Source organism: Mastigoproctus giganteus, chromosome 2 (assembly GCF_048544385.1).
Source record: "Mastigoproctus giganteus isolate SK-2022 chromosome 2, ASM4854438v1, whole genome shotgun sequence".
NCBI classification, from domain to species: Eukaryota; Metazoa; Arthropoda; class Arachnida; order Uropygi; family Thelyphonidae; genus Mastigoproctus; species Mastigoproctus giganteus.
In genome coordinates, this window is record NC_143576.1 from 211170816 (window position 1) to 211186946 (window position 16131).

A 16131-nucleotide genomic window follows, 5' to 3' on the forward strand; every position below is an offset into this window, starting at 1 on the left:
TTAGCTACTCTAACACAACCCATGTGTTTACTTGTACCCCAATGACTCCCAGCAGTCTCTGAAATATCCTGCATCTTATTTTCCAAGCTGCTGCTCATTCCAATAGAAGAAGTGCAAGAATCACTTTCACCTCTGCCAGTGGCTACTGTTAATCTATTATAGTCCTTGTATCCCCCCAATCTAGCAGTTTTCCAACCCACCTAACACTGCCTCGATAGCATCAGCAAACATTCTTGCACCCTTTCTATTTAAGTGTATCCCATCCCTGTAGAAGCAGTCTCTCCTGTTAACCAATAATACCAATACATAAAGATGGTTTTAAGGATGAAGTCAGTGCACTGAGTGTGGGAAAGTCTTAGTTAACTCAGCTGATGTTGCTGATGCATTGGATAGTTACTTCACTTTGGTCTTTACTGATGAAAGACCAGTCGTGCTAATGAGAGGCTGTGTGAGTGATGCTCAGCCATACGAAATTAGTGATTCTGAAATTACAGATGACTGTTCATTCATAAAACTTTTGAGCCTAAAGGCAAGTAAGGCTTCTGGAGTAGCTGACATATAACAATAATGCTGATGTTTATTTGTTTGTTATTTGGTTTTTTAGGCAAATTAGCAACTAAGGCCATATTGCTCCGGGGATATGCGGTGGTTATTCCCTGACTTTTCCGCATCCTCCGTATTTGGTGGTCACGAGCTCGAACCCCGGTCTAATCAAGAAGCATGTGCTACGCACTGCTGCTCTTGCCCACCTGGCTATGGAGACACCCAATAATGTTGAGGAAGGTGGCCAGAAAGTGTATTCAACCACCATAGTTCATGAGGGTATTATTGGACTCAGGAGAGATTCCTTTGGAATGGAGAAGAGCAGTTCTAAGAGCAAAGTTGGTAACTACAGGCTAGTTAGTCTGACAGATATGGCATTCTAAATAACTCACATGGATTTTTTAAGGGAAAATTATGTTTAACTAACTTAGTAGGCTATTTTGACACAGTTGCTCATGAGCTGTATGTAGAGAACAATTTCAAAATAGTTTATTAGGAGGTCTGTTACAAGGCATTTGAATCAGTCCTTCATAAGAGGTTACTGAAAAAGATGGAACATCTCAGGATTACTGTAATGATTCTAAGATGGAATGCAGGGTGGATGCACAGGGCAGAAGACAGAGAGTTGTAATTAATGGATATTCATCTGATTGGTGTAATGTCAGAAGTGGAGTTCCCCAAGAATCAGTTCTTGGACCATTGTTGTTTCTGATTTTCATAAATGACACCGACAAAGGGCATGATGTCAAAATTTGCAGACAATGTAAGACTGTGAGAGTTGTTAATAATTAGTGCCAAGCAGCACTCTTCAGGATGACTTGAAAATGCTTCAGGAATGGTCAGAAAAGTGACAGCTATGTTTTAATGCAGCAAAATACAAGGTCTTACATTTAGGGATAGCACCTCCAAAATAATTTATACACTTGGTGGAATTGAATTAAATTGTTCTCTACATCCAGCTCATGAGTAATTGTGTTAAAATAGCCTACTAAGTTAGTTAAACATGATTTTCCCTTAACAAAACCACATTGTCGGTTATTCAGAATGCCATATCTGTCTAAATCCTTGGATTGCACTATTAATCATTGCCTCTAAGATTTTTCCTATCACTGAATTCAGTAGAGGTAGAAAGAGATCTGAGAGTTACAATATGGGCAGATATGAATTTTTCTGACAGTGTAAGCAGGCAATCAGCCAGGAAAGCCCATGATGTCCTATCGATGATTTATCAAACAATATCCTGTAGAGACAGAGAGGTCATAATCCCATTGTATAAGGCAATTGTAAGACCAAATTTGGAATATTGTGTCCAAGTATGGAGACCTTTATTTTATATTAAAAAAAAGTGTATATATATATATATATATATATATGCAGTTTTTATCCATTACTGATTGATAATACCTCAATTTTCTGCATCACTAAAAATTTAAAAAATTGGACGCCATATTGTTATCACTTAGTAGTATACACAGCGCACTTTGTGAAATGGTATATCTTTCATCAGATCACTATTATCTCTCCTGTAATTCCATAAGAAATGATCAATTAATACTGCATTTATCTGGACTGCTTGAAGTCTGCTCTCTGTTTTTGCTCTTCTGCGAAGTTCTTCACATATTAACTGTAATAACAGGAAAGTTATTAAAGCTGTGAAAAAGTAAATATGCAATTTAGTAATACATTGTTTTTAAAGTCCCCGAACCCCTATAATTAAATGTCTCTGTTTATATTTATGGGAATAATGTAAAATTTCGATGACATGTATATTAGATGCTTAACAACAGATGGCAGCATACATCATGTGCATGACATCACTCATGCAATTCACTTAACACCATTCACTTACTGAGTAAGCCATGGCATTAATCCCACAAAAGATGCTTTATTATATCTCAAACTCAGTTCCTCTGAAGAATTTTACAGAAGTTAAATAACAGTGTAGACAATTTTTAAAGATGCATGAGTTAATGTGGAGTAACTTGCAAGACACATACTAATTCCACCATATATTAGCATTAGCATTATTAGAGGCATATGATGCAAGAAAGCAAGCTTATTCAGCATCAGCCAAAAAAAAAAAAAAAAAAAAAAAACAACCACTACTCCCATTTCACCCCTCCGTTCGTTCGAAATACCTGTCCAGCTGAGCCTTAAATTTATTTAGGCTATCAACTTCAACAACAAGCGATGGGAGTCTATTCCACAAACCAACTGCCCGCTGGCTAAAGGCAAATTTCCGCACATCTATCCGACATCCGTCCTTCCTCAATTTGAATTTATGCCCTCTCAGGTGATTATTCTGAGCAAGAGGAAGAATCCCATCGGCATTGAGCATGCTCAAGCCATTCAAAGCCTTATACACATCTATCAGATCACCTCGCCGATGCCTAGTCTCCAGGCTCTGTAATTTGCAAAACTTAAGCCTTTCTTTGTAAGAGCAACCCTTTGTTCCATTCACTAATCTTGTTGCCCTTCTCTGTACTCGTTCCAGCAGCTCTACATCCTTCTTGAAATGAGGCCTCCAGACCTGTATACAGTACTCAAGGTGTGGCCTGACCAATGCCTTATACAAGGGAATAATCACATCCTTATCCCTGCTAGAAAAATTCCTGTATATCATTGACAAGACACCATGAGCTACTCTTGCAGCTCGTCTGCACTGCTCAGAGAACTTCATATCTGCCTGCACAATTACCCCCAGGTCCTTTTCATTCTCTACCAGTGTCAGCGTAGTACCACAGAGTTGATACGTTGATCTGGGGTTACTGTTTCCCATATGTAGTACTTTACATTTGTCAATGTTAAACTTCATTTGCCACCTCTCAGCCCATCTGCTCAACCTTTCCAGATCCTGTTGTAGCAGCATAGTATCAGTAGTGTCCTTAACAACCCTGCCAACCTTGGTATCGTCTGCAAACTTGGACATTAAGCCTGATACACCATCATCAATATCATTTATAAATACAGAAAACAACAATGGACCCAACACTGAACCCTGAGGAACTCCACTAATAACATTAGTCCACGTTGAGCAGTGTCCATTGATTACCACTCTCTGTCTTCTGCCACTCAACCATCCCTTTATCCATAGCAGCAATTTGCCTCCAATGCCACACTTCTCCAATTTGTGCAGCAGTCTTCCATGCGCAACAGTATCAAAAGCCTTTCTAAGATCCAAATATATAATATCAAAGTTATTCCCTGCATCCAGTTCTTTTGTGACTACATCATAGTATCCAATCAAATTGGTCAGACAAGACCCGCCCTTAACAAAACCATGCTGTGTCTGAACTATAACTGAATTCTTGTCCAGATGATCCTGCAGTGCTTCTTTAACCAGTGCCTCCATTAATTTTCCTGGAACCGAAGTTAAACTAACAGGTCTATAATTACTTGTGTCAGCCTTTGATCCTCCTTTGTGAATTGGAGTTACATTTGCACATCTCCAGTCCATGGGTACCTCCCCTGAGTCCAAAGAAGCTCTCATAATTATGGCTAAGGGTTTGCTTACTTCCTTTGCTGCCTCCTTTAATATAACTGGATAGATCTCATCCACCCCTGGTGCCTTTTTTATGTTTATCCTCAGCAATTTCTCCTCCACTTTCCTCTCAGTTATTAGAAAATAATCTAGCTCACTGCCAATGTTTACTTCACCTACGACATTCCCCTTCCTGAATAACTCCTCATGTGTGAATGTAGATGCAAAATACTCATTTAGATTGTTAGCCACCTGAGCAGGATCCTCAACTGTTGAACCATCAACATCCAGTGGACCAATCTGATTCATCCCTTTCCTTCTTGAGTTTAAATAGGTAAAGAATTCTTTTCTGTTTTTCTTTGCATCCTTTGCCAAGGATTTCTCATAATCTGCCTTTGCCTGCCTAATCTCCTTTGTGACTTGGTTACAGACCAACTTATATCTATCATAGGCTTCCATGTCACCCATTAATTTGTATGTATCCCATGCATTTTTCTTCTCTGCCATATGTTTCATTAGTTCATCTGACAACCATTTAGGCCTGAACCTTGAACAATATTTCTTGGTTGGTATGTAAAGCCTGGTAGCTTCCAAGATTAGTTCCTTGAATGCTTCCCATTTTGAATTTGCTGTTGGTAACATCATCAGTTGGTCCCACTGTATAGAATTTAAATACTGTCTCAGACCATCATAGTCGCCTTTACGAAAGCAAAAACCCTTCCCTTTGCCTCTGATGGTAGTTACCTCCTTGAGTAAATCCCACTTCAGCACACTGTGATCACTGCCACCCAGTGGTTCCTTTATCTGCAGATTCCTAATGCATGAAGAATCACTACTGATAATCAGATCAAGAGTATTACTCCCTCTAGTTGCCTCCCGAACATGCTGGTGTAGAAAACAATCATCCAATAAATCCACAAAAGCCCTGCTAGTGTGTGAGTGACCAACCCACAAATTCCAGTCAATATCTGGGAAATTAAAATCCCCCATTATAAGACTCTCTGATTTACTGGCCCATTCTATTTCCCTGTACAGTATCTTATTATACTCATCAGAGTCATTAGGCCTATAGCACACTCCTACTCTCAATTTTGATTTACCTATGTTTATGTCACACCAAACTGACTTGACACTGCCCTGTCCATCAATGTCGACTCGCTTCACTTCCTTGGATTTTATGTGTTTTTTAACTAATAGCATAACCCCTCCTCCCCTCCTGTCCTGTCTATCCTTTCTATACACATTGTACTCCCCAAATTCCAGTTCTGCATTCCTTATATCTGTGTGACACCATGTCTCTGATATCCCAACAATATCTGCCTTTGATGTTTTGAGCAATACCTCAAATTCATCAAATTTATTTACTAAACTCCTAGCATTGGTGTACACGCAAGTATACCTGCACTTGTTTCTATTCTTAGCTACCCTAACACAACCCATGTGTTTACTTGTATCACAATGACTTCCAGCAGTCTCTGAAATATCCTGCATCTTGTTTTTCAGGCTTCTGCTCATTCCAATAGAAGCAGTGCAAGAATCTCTTTCACCTCTGCCAGTAGCTACTGTTAATCCATTAGTCTTTGTCTCCCCCCAAGCTAGCAGTTTTCCGACCCACCTAACACTGCCTCGATAGCATCAGCAAATATTCTTGCACCCTTTCTATTTAAGTGTATCCCATCCCTGTAGAAGCAATCTCTCCTGTTAACAAGTACATTCCAGGCTGAAAAAAATTCTACCCCTTGAGCCTTGCACAATCTTTCCAGGGCCGAATTGATCGACAAGGCTCTCATCATATACTCCCTCCTATCGTGTCTGGGCAGAATTGCAGACACTTTCAAATTTAACCCTACTTCACGGCTTTTTTTTTCAACAGTGACCTGTACTTGTTAAGTAATTCCGCTGGTCTCCTACTCTTAATGTCATTAGTGCCAACGTGTACAACTATATCACCTTTTGTGCCCTTAAAAGATGATATCTTCTCTACAACGTCATCAACCCTTGCCCCTGGCAGACATACCCTGGTCCTGTTCCACCTATCCTTTTTACAAAGCATGTTCCCCGTTTCCCTGACAATAGAGTCACCAACAACTACTAGTTCCTTCGGGACCAGCGCATTTTGCCTTGGGGGCTGCCTCTGTGTTGCAAGATGACCAAGTGCAAGCTCTGGCGTTGATGTGGGCAGCTGAGAGCTTGATGGGCCCCTCAATTTATTTCCTTCGAGGGCATCCACCCTGTCCTTCAAGCTCTCATATAGGCCCATAACAACGCCGAGTTGTCGCCTAATTTCCTTGCACTCCTTGCATCGTGCACACACAAAGACATCCCCCATGGCAGTATCATGTCCCGTACCCGATTGCTCCGCAAACATCAAGCAAACAGTGCATCTTAAAAGGCTGTGATTCAGAGGGCAACTGCCCCCCTCAGTGCTGCTCTGAGTCACAGCACTCCCATTAGCTTGAGCCTTTTGCTTTGCTGCTCTGGTCAGAGTCATGATTTCGATTTAAATGTCAGTAAAATTACAATTTCAGAACAAAATTAAAACCTTAAACTTGTATCTTAACACAGTTATAACGCTATATTTATTTTTCAGTATCGAGTGTTATCTACGAGTTCCCTTTATATAACTTCCGTATCAAGTATGTATTAATTATTTGTTACGTTTGTACTCTAAGTCATTATATATATATAGTTAAAAGAACAATTTAATTGACAATATTATATTATGCACTATACTATACAAAGCTAATGCTATCGAATTCCGGATATGCTGTATCGCGTTTCAGTAACGAGTGTTATCTACGTAGTCCCTTTATATAACTTCCGTATCAAGTTATGTATTAATTATTTATTTTTACTAATTATTTATGTTCCGTAACCTAAGTGGTTATATGTATAGTTAAAAGTACAATTTAATTGCCAATGAAGTTCGACAAGATTAATAGATTTACTGATTAATTTTCACGTAACAATGGCGGCTGTTTATGAACGGTAAACACGTGTATTTGATACCCTTTCCGATACTAAGTAATACCTACAAATCTCTATCTAAGTTACTTTAACTTTAAGTACCGTAAATAGGAATATAAAGCTACTCTAGAAATAAGTTAATATGTCAATTTAAACTAATAAAGCAGAAAATAAATCAGAAAAAACTTCTCTGTTCCAGTAGCGGCAGAAAGGCACGTCCGCACAGGAAACTCTCGTCCTCAAACTCAAATATGGGAGTCAATTAAAAAATTTAGTGAGATTGGCTGTGTAACAAACAAACTGTATAGTGGCAAGGCATAAAATTTCAGATGTCGTGACTGCAGGCATTCAAAGATGAATACAGTGGAGTCCAAACAAATTATTCAGATAAACTGGAGATTTACATATTTCTGCCAAAAAGGTACTGAGGAGTTGGAATGTCATTGGTACAGTTGTCATTGGTAAAGGGGCTTAGAGGGGAACAGGCATTCTGTGTGTTATCAGACACTCAGTCTAAAACACTGATAGATTCAATATCTTTCTATTTCAGAAGATTTAGGAGAAGTCCGGTTGGCCTGCTTCCCTAAAATCCACTCATGCACACCTTCTCGATGGTAAGCCCTGTTACGTCACCTAGGTGGCAACAAACGTGTAGAGTAGTTTTCTTCAAGATGCCTGGTCAGCATGAAGAGGAAAAGACCAAACCCTCCAGCATATGACAGCAAAACGAAACAAATGGCCCTCAGTCCCCAGCGGCTTTCACTCCCCCTCTTACAGCAGCGAGAGGACTAGAGTGGAAGCAGAGGGTGCTAAGAAACTGTAAAATAATAATTTACCAAAAACTGATTTACTTTAAAACAAATAAAAATGAATTGGTGAATTTAAAATACATTAAAAATTATAAATTTAAAAGCGATAAAACACCATTGAAGCTTTCGGGGACATCAGCCTCTTTTCTCAACAATAATGAAGTTCAAGCGACACATCCTTAAATATCAGGCTCACGGCACACGTGTCTGACGAGGCGCATGTTCAACACTCCCTTCATGTGTGCTGGAACCGGAAATGGTCTGGGAGTGTGGCAAATTAAAACGTTTGTCTCTGGCAAGGACCACAGCCTCCAAAAGGGGGTGGAGCCAAACTCCCCTATCTCTATTCATACTATTGTTACCAGATGACCCAATCCACAAACTCACCAGCCACTTGCGGTCCCAGAATCTATGCGCCCGGTCAAGGATGACAGCATTCTCAGGGGAGACCTGGTGTTGTTTTTCCCAATAGTGCTCGGCAATGGCGGACTTATTGAGCTCTGCGGTCTGTATAGCTCTCGTATGTTCCCTCAGACGGTCCTTAAGTAGTCTCCCCCACATACCGTTCCCCACAATCCGGACATTTGATCTCATATACGACCCCACTACTAGAGTCCTTAGTAATGGGGTCTTTGACATGTGACACCACTGTGTACAATCTCCGACCCGGGAGCTGCACACAGCGTGTCTGAAAGTCGTGAAGCAGCCTCACAATGCAATCTGACAAGCCCAGATAGTAGGGAATATAAACTGTGTAAATTATTATTTTACAGTTTTTATTGTATCATTTTATTCAGTATACTATTTAGTATTATTTTATCATTAAATCAGTTTATTTAAACGGTTGGTGTATTTGTTTAAACTTGTGGTATCTATAACCCCAACCTTAGAGGCCTTTTTGCAGATATAGAAATGAATCACTTACAAGTTTATCAAGTGGAAATCTGCTGTACACCAATGGAAACAGTGAAAGGAGTGAAGGTGGAGTTGGCTTTCTGGTCCATAAAGATATAAAAAACAACATTTTGGAATTCAAAAATACATCACCAAGGGTGTCAAGACTACTACTCAAGATTTCTAAGAGGTATAAGCTAAAGGTTATAATGATTTATGCACCAACATCGAGCCATGATGATGGAGAGGTTGAAGAAATGTACACCGAAATTGAGTCTTCTAGATGAACAGATAACTCACTACACTATCATTATGGGGGACTTCAATGCTAAGGTTGGAAAGAGACAAAACAGTGCAGAAAGGGGAACTATAGGAAATTTTGGAATTGATGAAAGAAATGAAAGAGGTAAAAGACTTGTGGAATTTGCAGAATCTCAAAGATTATCAGTAATGAACACTTTTTTCAAGAAAAGAGTGAAAAAAAGTGGAGATGGAAGAGTCCAAATGGATTAACAACTAATGAAATCGACTTCATCCTCACTAACAGAAGATATATTGTGAATGATGTTACCATCCTGAATAAGGTAAATCTTGGAAGTGATTATAGAATGGTAAGATGCACACTTGATATAGATGTAAGCAAAGAAGGGAAAAAACTGACTCGAGTAAATAATACAAAGGTCTTTGAGATAACTGAAGAGGAGAAAAAGCAGTATGTACTGAAACTTAAGAACAAGTTTGAGCTTCTGCAGGCTGCTCAGGACCAAGATATCGACGAGGAATATTACAACTTTCTGAAAGTGATAAAGCCTAAGAAACCTATAGGAAAAAAGAAATTCAAAGAAGAAAAAATTAGTGAAGAAAAACTTGTTATGATGAACGGAAGACAACAAATGAAGAGCAAGAAAAACACTGACAGGGAGAAAATTGAGTATACTGAGTTATGCAAAGCCATTAGAAAGAGACTCAGAGAGGACATAAGAAGATTTAACACAAGAAAAGTAGAACAAGCATTAAGAGAAAACAAAGGATTTAAATCAGCAGTCATAAGCAGTAATACAGAAAGACAAATGATACTGAAACTGAAGAATAGCAATGGTGTACTTATGAATAGCAGAGAAGGCATAATTCAAATAGCAGAAGACTACTATAAAGAGTTATACAAGGAGCGAGGGAATGATGCCAGTAGTGCGGAAGATGGATCGTAAATTAGTAACACATACAATATACCTGATATCCTTCCTGATGATGTAGAACATGCGTTGAAGAAAATGAAGAATCAGAAAGCTCCGGGGGAAGATGAAGTTACTGTAGAGTTGTTAAAATTGGGAGGAAGAGACATAACACAAAAACTGGCAAGGCTCTTCACAAAGTGCATTAGAAAAGGTGTGACACCTAAGCAGTGGAATAATGCAATCATAGTTTTGCTGCATAAAAAAGGAGATAAATCAGAAATTGGAAATTATAGACCAATTAGCTTGTTATCCCACATCTACAAGTTGTTCACAAGGGTCATTACTAACAGATTAGAAAGAATACTTGATGAGAATCATCCAAAAGAGCAAGCTGGCTTTAGGACAGGATTCTCAACTATGGATCATCTTCATGTAATATCACAGCTAATGGAGAAAGGAAATGAATATAAAACACCATTATGCCTGGCATTTGTGAATTATGAAAAGGCATTTGACTCCATACAGCATAAGGCAATGTTTCGGGCACTGGAAAGACAAGGCATAGATACCCCATATATTATGATTTTGAAGAAAATATATGAGAGTGCTACCTCCTTTATTAGACTAGACAAAGACAGTAGGAAATTTAAAATCGAGAAAGGAGTTCGACAAGGAGACACAATATCTCCGAAGCTGTTTACTGCTGCCCTTGAGGAAGCTTTCAGAAGATTAGACTGGTCGCAGAAAGGAGTCAATGTGAACGGAGAGTACCTAAACCATTTATGATTTGCAGATGACATTGTGGTCATAAGCCACGATCTTAAAGAATTAGAGGAAAATCTTAATCAGTTATGCACAGTTAATAAGGATTTTGGACTAAAGATGAATATGGCTAAAACAAAAGTAATGATGAACAAGTATGCCACAGAAAGGGAAATGATTGAAGGAGCAGTAATTGAAAAGGTGGAGTCATATACTTATCTGGGACAAGTCATTAGCTGTAATAATGATAAATGGATGGAAGTCAAGAGAAGAATATATTTTGGGTGGATAGCATTCAGGAAATATAGTCACATACGGAAGAGCAATATTCCGGTTTGTCTGAAACGTAAAATAATGAACCAATATATACTCCCCACCATGACTTATGGAAGTGAAACTTGGGCACTTACCAAAAGAATGGAAGAGAAGCTGAAAACTAGATAGTGAAGAATGGAAGGAATTATATTGGGAATCATACTGTTAGATAAGAAGAGAAACACATGGATTAAGCAGCAAACTCAAGTAAAAGACAATCTTATCAAAACTAAAGAACTAAAAGGGTCTTGGGAAGGACAAATAGCTCGAAGACATGATGACAGATGGACTAAGAAAATAACAGAATGGTACCCAAGAGGAGCTAAGAGAAAACCTGAAAGACAACAACGGAGATGGATAGATAAAATTCATGAGTTTGTGGGTAGTAAATGGATGGCAATTGCACAAAACAGAAGGAACTGGAAAGTTGCTGGAGAGGACTTCATCCTGCAGTGGATTGAAAATGGCTGATGATGATGATGATGATGATGATGGTACAGGTTTGCACTGTTCATGAACTAAAAAAAAACGAATATTTTAAATTTACCATAACTGGCTTCCAAGATCACCAGACTTCACCTCACCTCTTTTTTTTTTTTTTTTTTCTCTCTATGGATATCTTAAAGAGCTGGCATTTACAAACAACACTCATTTGAATAACTAAAGTTGTCAAGTTAATCACAGACATTCGTCAGGATATACTTCTCCATGTTACCAAAAGCATGTCATTGGTTTAAACATGTTTAGTACAGAATGGATATGGATGGCACATCCAGTGTTTCCTTTAAAGCATTATGAATATATACAATAGGTTTACACATCGATCAAGTTATATATTGCTCCTGCAAATTTAACCAGACATATATGCAACTGTGTGAGTACAGAGATTTTAAAAACATTCTATACATATAAGTATAATGAAACTTGAATATTTAAAATCTAATTTAATTCATTAAAGAGAGTTTATTCAGAAAATGCTTTTAGCCTATAATAATGCATAATGAAGAAGCATCAGCACTGGCAAGATGTTGGAAAAGTCTCATTTGTTAACGTACAGCATTCATACATGTCACAGGAAGTACAAGAGATTATTTCATATTTCTTGTGAGATGATTTTATTCAATTATCCCAATAAAATATTGCTATGTGGTAACCAAAACAAAAATAGGAATGTCCGTATTTCGACATAATTTTAAGACAAAGATCATTTTAAAAATCATTTCAAAAAATTGAAGAGAATTTTAATACATTTTAAAATTTATTATTGGAACACAAGATCCTACATAGTGTGGGCTGCCAATTATGCAATATAGTCAAAATGCTGACAAGCATAAAACATTGACAGTCCAGAACATGTTAAAATTCCAATTGCACATCCTGTCATTATTTAAAAAATTTCCTCTGTTATTTGCGCCCTTCCCAGAAGTGTACTTATACATATAGTCTTATCGGTTACCAAGAATCCTTAGGGGGTTAAGAAAAGAGAATGGACAACTATTGTATACAGGGTGTTTCAAAAATGATGGTCAATAATTTAAAGGTGAAAAGTACAAACTAAAATAAGCAAAAATGTCCCAGTGAACATTGAGCCACAAATGAACTGTTTTCGAGATAATGCACATTTTCTGTTAAGATACGCCACTTTTAAAATCTATATAAAGTGAATGTTAAGTATTTCTGACATATAAAATTTGTACATGGCCCATGAGAAAAAAACTGATTATCCTGTTATTTTGGTCCCCATATAATAATAACATTCAATTAGTGATACACCCAAGTTTTTTGGTTTATCACCTCATGATAACTCATGAAACCAATCAGCAAACTTCCAAGAGAGATTCTGACTGAACTGTTGATAATGTATATGTTTTACATAATAACAATGAAATGGGTTAATACTAAAAACTGTTATAAGCTGTCAGCATTTTGTTCAGTTGTCATTTCAAAATATAATAAATAAACTAATACTAATTAGTAATAGTAGTGGCAAATAGTGCAAGGAAGCAAGCTTACAGTATGGCCAAAGGGGGGAAAAAGATACTTCCCATATCATTTATCCATCACCTCTAGTAGTCTGTCTAGTTCATCAAATTTATTCAAACTACTAACTTCTACCACACCAGCTAGAACAGCAGTAGTATAGCCATTTTGATGTTTTTACCCTGTTGGCAGTTTATACGTTCTCGTTTATAACCCTGGCACGACCACCAGGCCAGTAGAGTTTACAATAAATCATCAGTACAAACATTAATCATATTTAGTTGTCACAGGCTTGAGCCCTGGTCCACTCACAAAGAGCATGTGCTATTGCACTCTCGCTCCTGACCACTCGGCTATGTTTAATATGATTGGAGTTTTGAACTGTTGGCATTTTGAATCTTTCAGCATTTTGAAGTGTTGTTGTTTTAAGCTGCTTGATTTCAAACTGTCATACACTGAATTATCAGTACAGTATTTTGAAGTTTCATCATATTGTATTATTGGTATTTTGAACCACTGGAATTTTGAATGAAAGTGTTTTGAAGCATTTGAATTTGAAATGTTTTTAACTAATTTTGAATGTTGGCATTTTGACTGTCAGTAATTTGAATTAAATTCTTTCCAGTCTCAAATGCTCTATATACCTTGTATCTTAAGCTAACTGTTTAAGATCCTTTTCTATAATGATACAGTAAAGTGTGCTTTTCTTTTTATTTTTCCTATCATGTTCCTTCACATAAATTTGCAGCTATCTTTATACTGGAATACAGTGTTTGTAATTAATCATGCATAGCTTGCACAAAATCTTAGTAACCTTTAACAGTTATTGTTTTACCTTACAGTTATTGTTACAGGTTTACCTTTACAAATTTTCCTAAAATATCTGTATATGTAATTGTCATTTCCATCTCTGCTATTGAAATCTCTAACTAATCCATTCTTTCTTTGTTTTAACTGCTCTTTCTAAGATATTAAATAACTCTTCTATTTTGTTTTTATTTGAGCCTTCAGATAAATTTACAGATTTATCTGAAGGCTCAAATAAACAGATTTATCTGAAGGCTTACAGATAAATTTCATCATCCAACTTTCCATCTTAAATTTCACCCACTTACCTCTACTGAATAATGTTTCTCAGCATATTAAACTTTCTTACAAATTAGTTTTAAAAGGTACTGTTTTCACTGTATTTTACTTCCAGAATTGATTTAATCCTCTGGACTAGGGAATTAAATCATTCTTTCACAGTAACATCTTTGGAAGTAAGATTTAAACCATTTATGTAAGCCCTTCACAATGGTAAACATATTCTCATTTAAACTTGAATTTATATTCCCATACATTTGTTATGCTATTTCCATGTTGATCTGCCACTAAAATCCCCTTTTTATGAAAAAAAAGTGTTTTTTTAATTTCAAGGTTCATCAAGAATACAACCTCCCATTATAACATTGTGCTCGTGGGGAAAAAATTATTCAGCTAGCGCAGAGGTGACTAATATGAAAATTTCCAGAAATGTCAGTAATAACAGGGGTGTATTCTTAATCATCATGTGTAATAAATGGTTGGTTTTTGTAGCTTTTAAAAAAGCTGTAAATTTGGAAAGAATGTATTGGAAATATGTTTTAATTTTGAAATGGTGCACAAAAGTTTACAGTAAAATAACTGATCACTCAAAAACATTTATATAAATAAAATATTACCTCTACAGCCCAAATAGTACAGCCTCTTATTTCAACCTCTAGCCTCTCTCCATTCTGTAATAAGTGATCTGTACAAGAAAACAAAATGAGAAAAAAAAAGTGTAATACTAACAAAATTAATTAAAGCAATATAATAGATACAGCATTCTATAATTGTTTCCCTTCTCTTATTTCCATAACATATTCATTAAAAGTCTACATAAACATTATATTTTATATTAAATGTGTATGCACACAATAACACTCCTAAGCACAAAATGGCATTTTTTTTCTGGGAAAAAAAAAAAAGAAGCTATGAGATATATATTTTTCAAAAATCTGATGAATGCTGAAGGAATTATTAATACGTAGACCCACTCTTGGCTTATTAATAGTAGTTGACTTTTTGGAATACTCTAGACCAATTTATTGCAGTAGGTAGCTGATATTTTGCTCAGTTGTTTCAAAGAAAGTATGTTTCACAGAATTCAAGCGAGCAAATACTGTATAAAATTTTATGGTTTTTGACATTACATACTATACTACGTGCTTTTCCTACTAGGTTGACTCTGTGCCAGCCAATTTTGCAATGTCATAGATCACAAAGCAGGCAGCTACAAGCCAAGCTTCTGATATTGAGTGTCATCATGCTGGTACATGCAGGAGTCACTTCAATATAACACATTGCCTGAGAAATATAGGCACTCCTATCAATGCTCTAGTCCAAACCACAAAGAGCAGTCCCGCACAATAACACCATATAAACTTTGTTGTTGGAATGAGACATCCTATACTTTCTCTAAGAATTTTTTAAACTCCACCATACAATCTGAAATTGCTGTATGGTAGAGACTTACCAACTGCAGGGGGTTATATTTCTGAAGACCTTCACATTTGCAAGGAAAAAAGACCTATTGAGAAAAGTTGGGTTAGGTTTCCAGCTCTCAAAATATTTTTATATAAAATGTCAGTAGTAATATTTAATTAAAAATCTGAAAAGTGGATATTTAAAATTAGTACTCAAATTGAATACAAAATTTGCATGTAATTAACTAAAAAACTAATCACATGAAAGGTTTCAAAAAGCTGGTGGTTGATGTATATTACTTTAGAAAGAATGTAGGTAAATCAATGGAACAATAATTGGAAGAGAGAGATTTATCATACTATTCAGGAATTGGCTTGATATGAATTGCCAATTTATATGCAGGAGAGAAAAGACCAATGGAATAAAAGAATGTAAAAAGGCAACAAAATATGAGTTATCTCTGGAACATAGGTTTTAAGAAGTGGAGAAATGTCATCAGAACCTGGAAACTTCTCAGGATTAAAGGTTGTTTAAGATTCTTCTAACATCCTTTTGCAGAAAGATCAAGAACAACACAGAATGGAATATTTTTGGTCGCAGGAGGAGAAGATTTATCAAGTTCATTAATGCAAGAGCTAGAGGAGAAGTTCTACTGCATCTTCAGGTGAGATTGAAATTCAACCTTTAGCATAGTTTTTAATACCTTCTTTTACCT

At 36.7% G+C, this 16131-nt stretch overlaps 1 protein-coding gene across 1 annotated transcript in view; it reads right to left on the reverse strand.

Annotated features, from left to right (window-relative positions):
- Positions 1–2002: 2002 nt before the first annotated feature.
- The window catches only part of LOC150090034 (queuosine 5'-phosphate N-glycosylase/hydrolase), an 80845-nt gene continuing 66716 nt past the window's right edge, over positions 2003–16131 (reverse strand). Inside the window, exons 8-9 of the mRNA XM_090368946.1 lie at positions 14630–14697; positions 2003–2167 (exon numbers count right to left, since the gene is read on the reverse strand). Coding sequence (XP_090225072.1) covers positions 2003–2167; positions 14630–14697 — 233 coding nt within the window. The remainder of the gene's footprint in view (positions 2168–14629; positions 14698–16131) is intronic.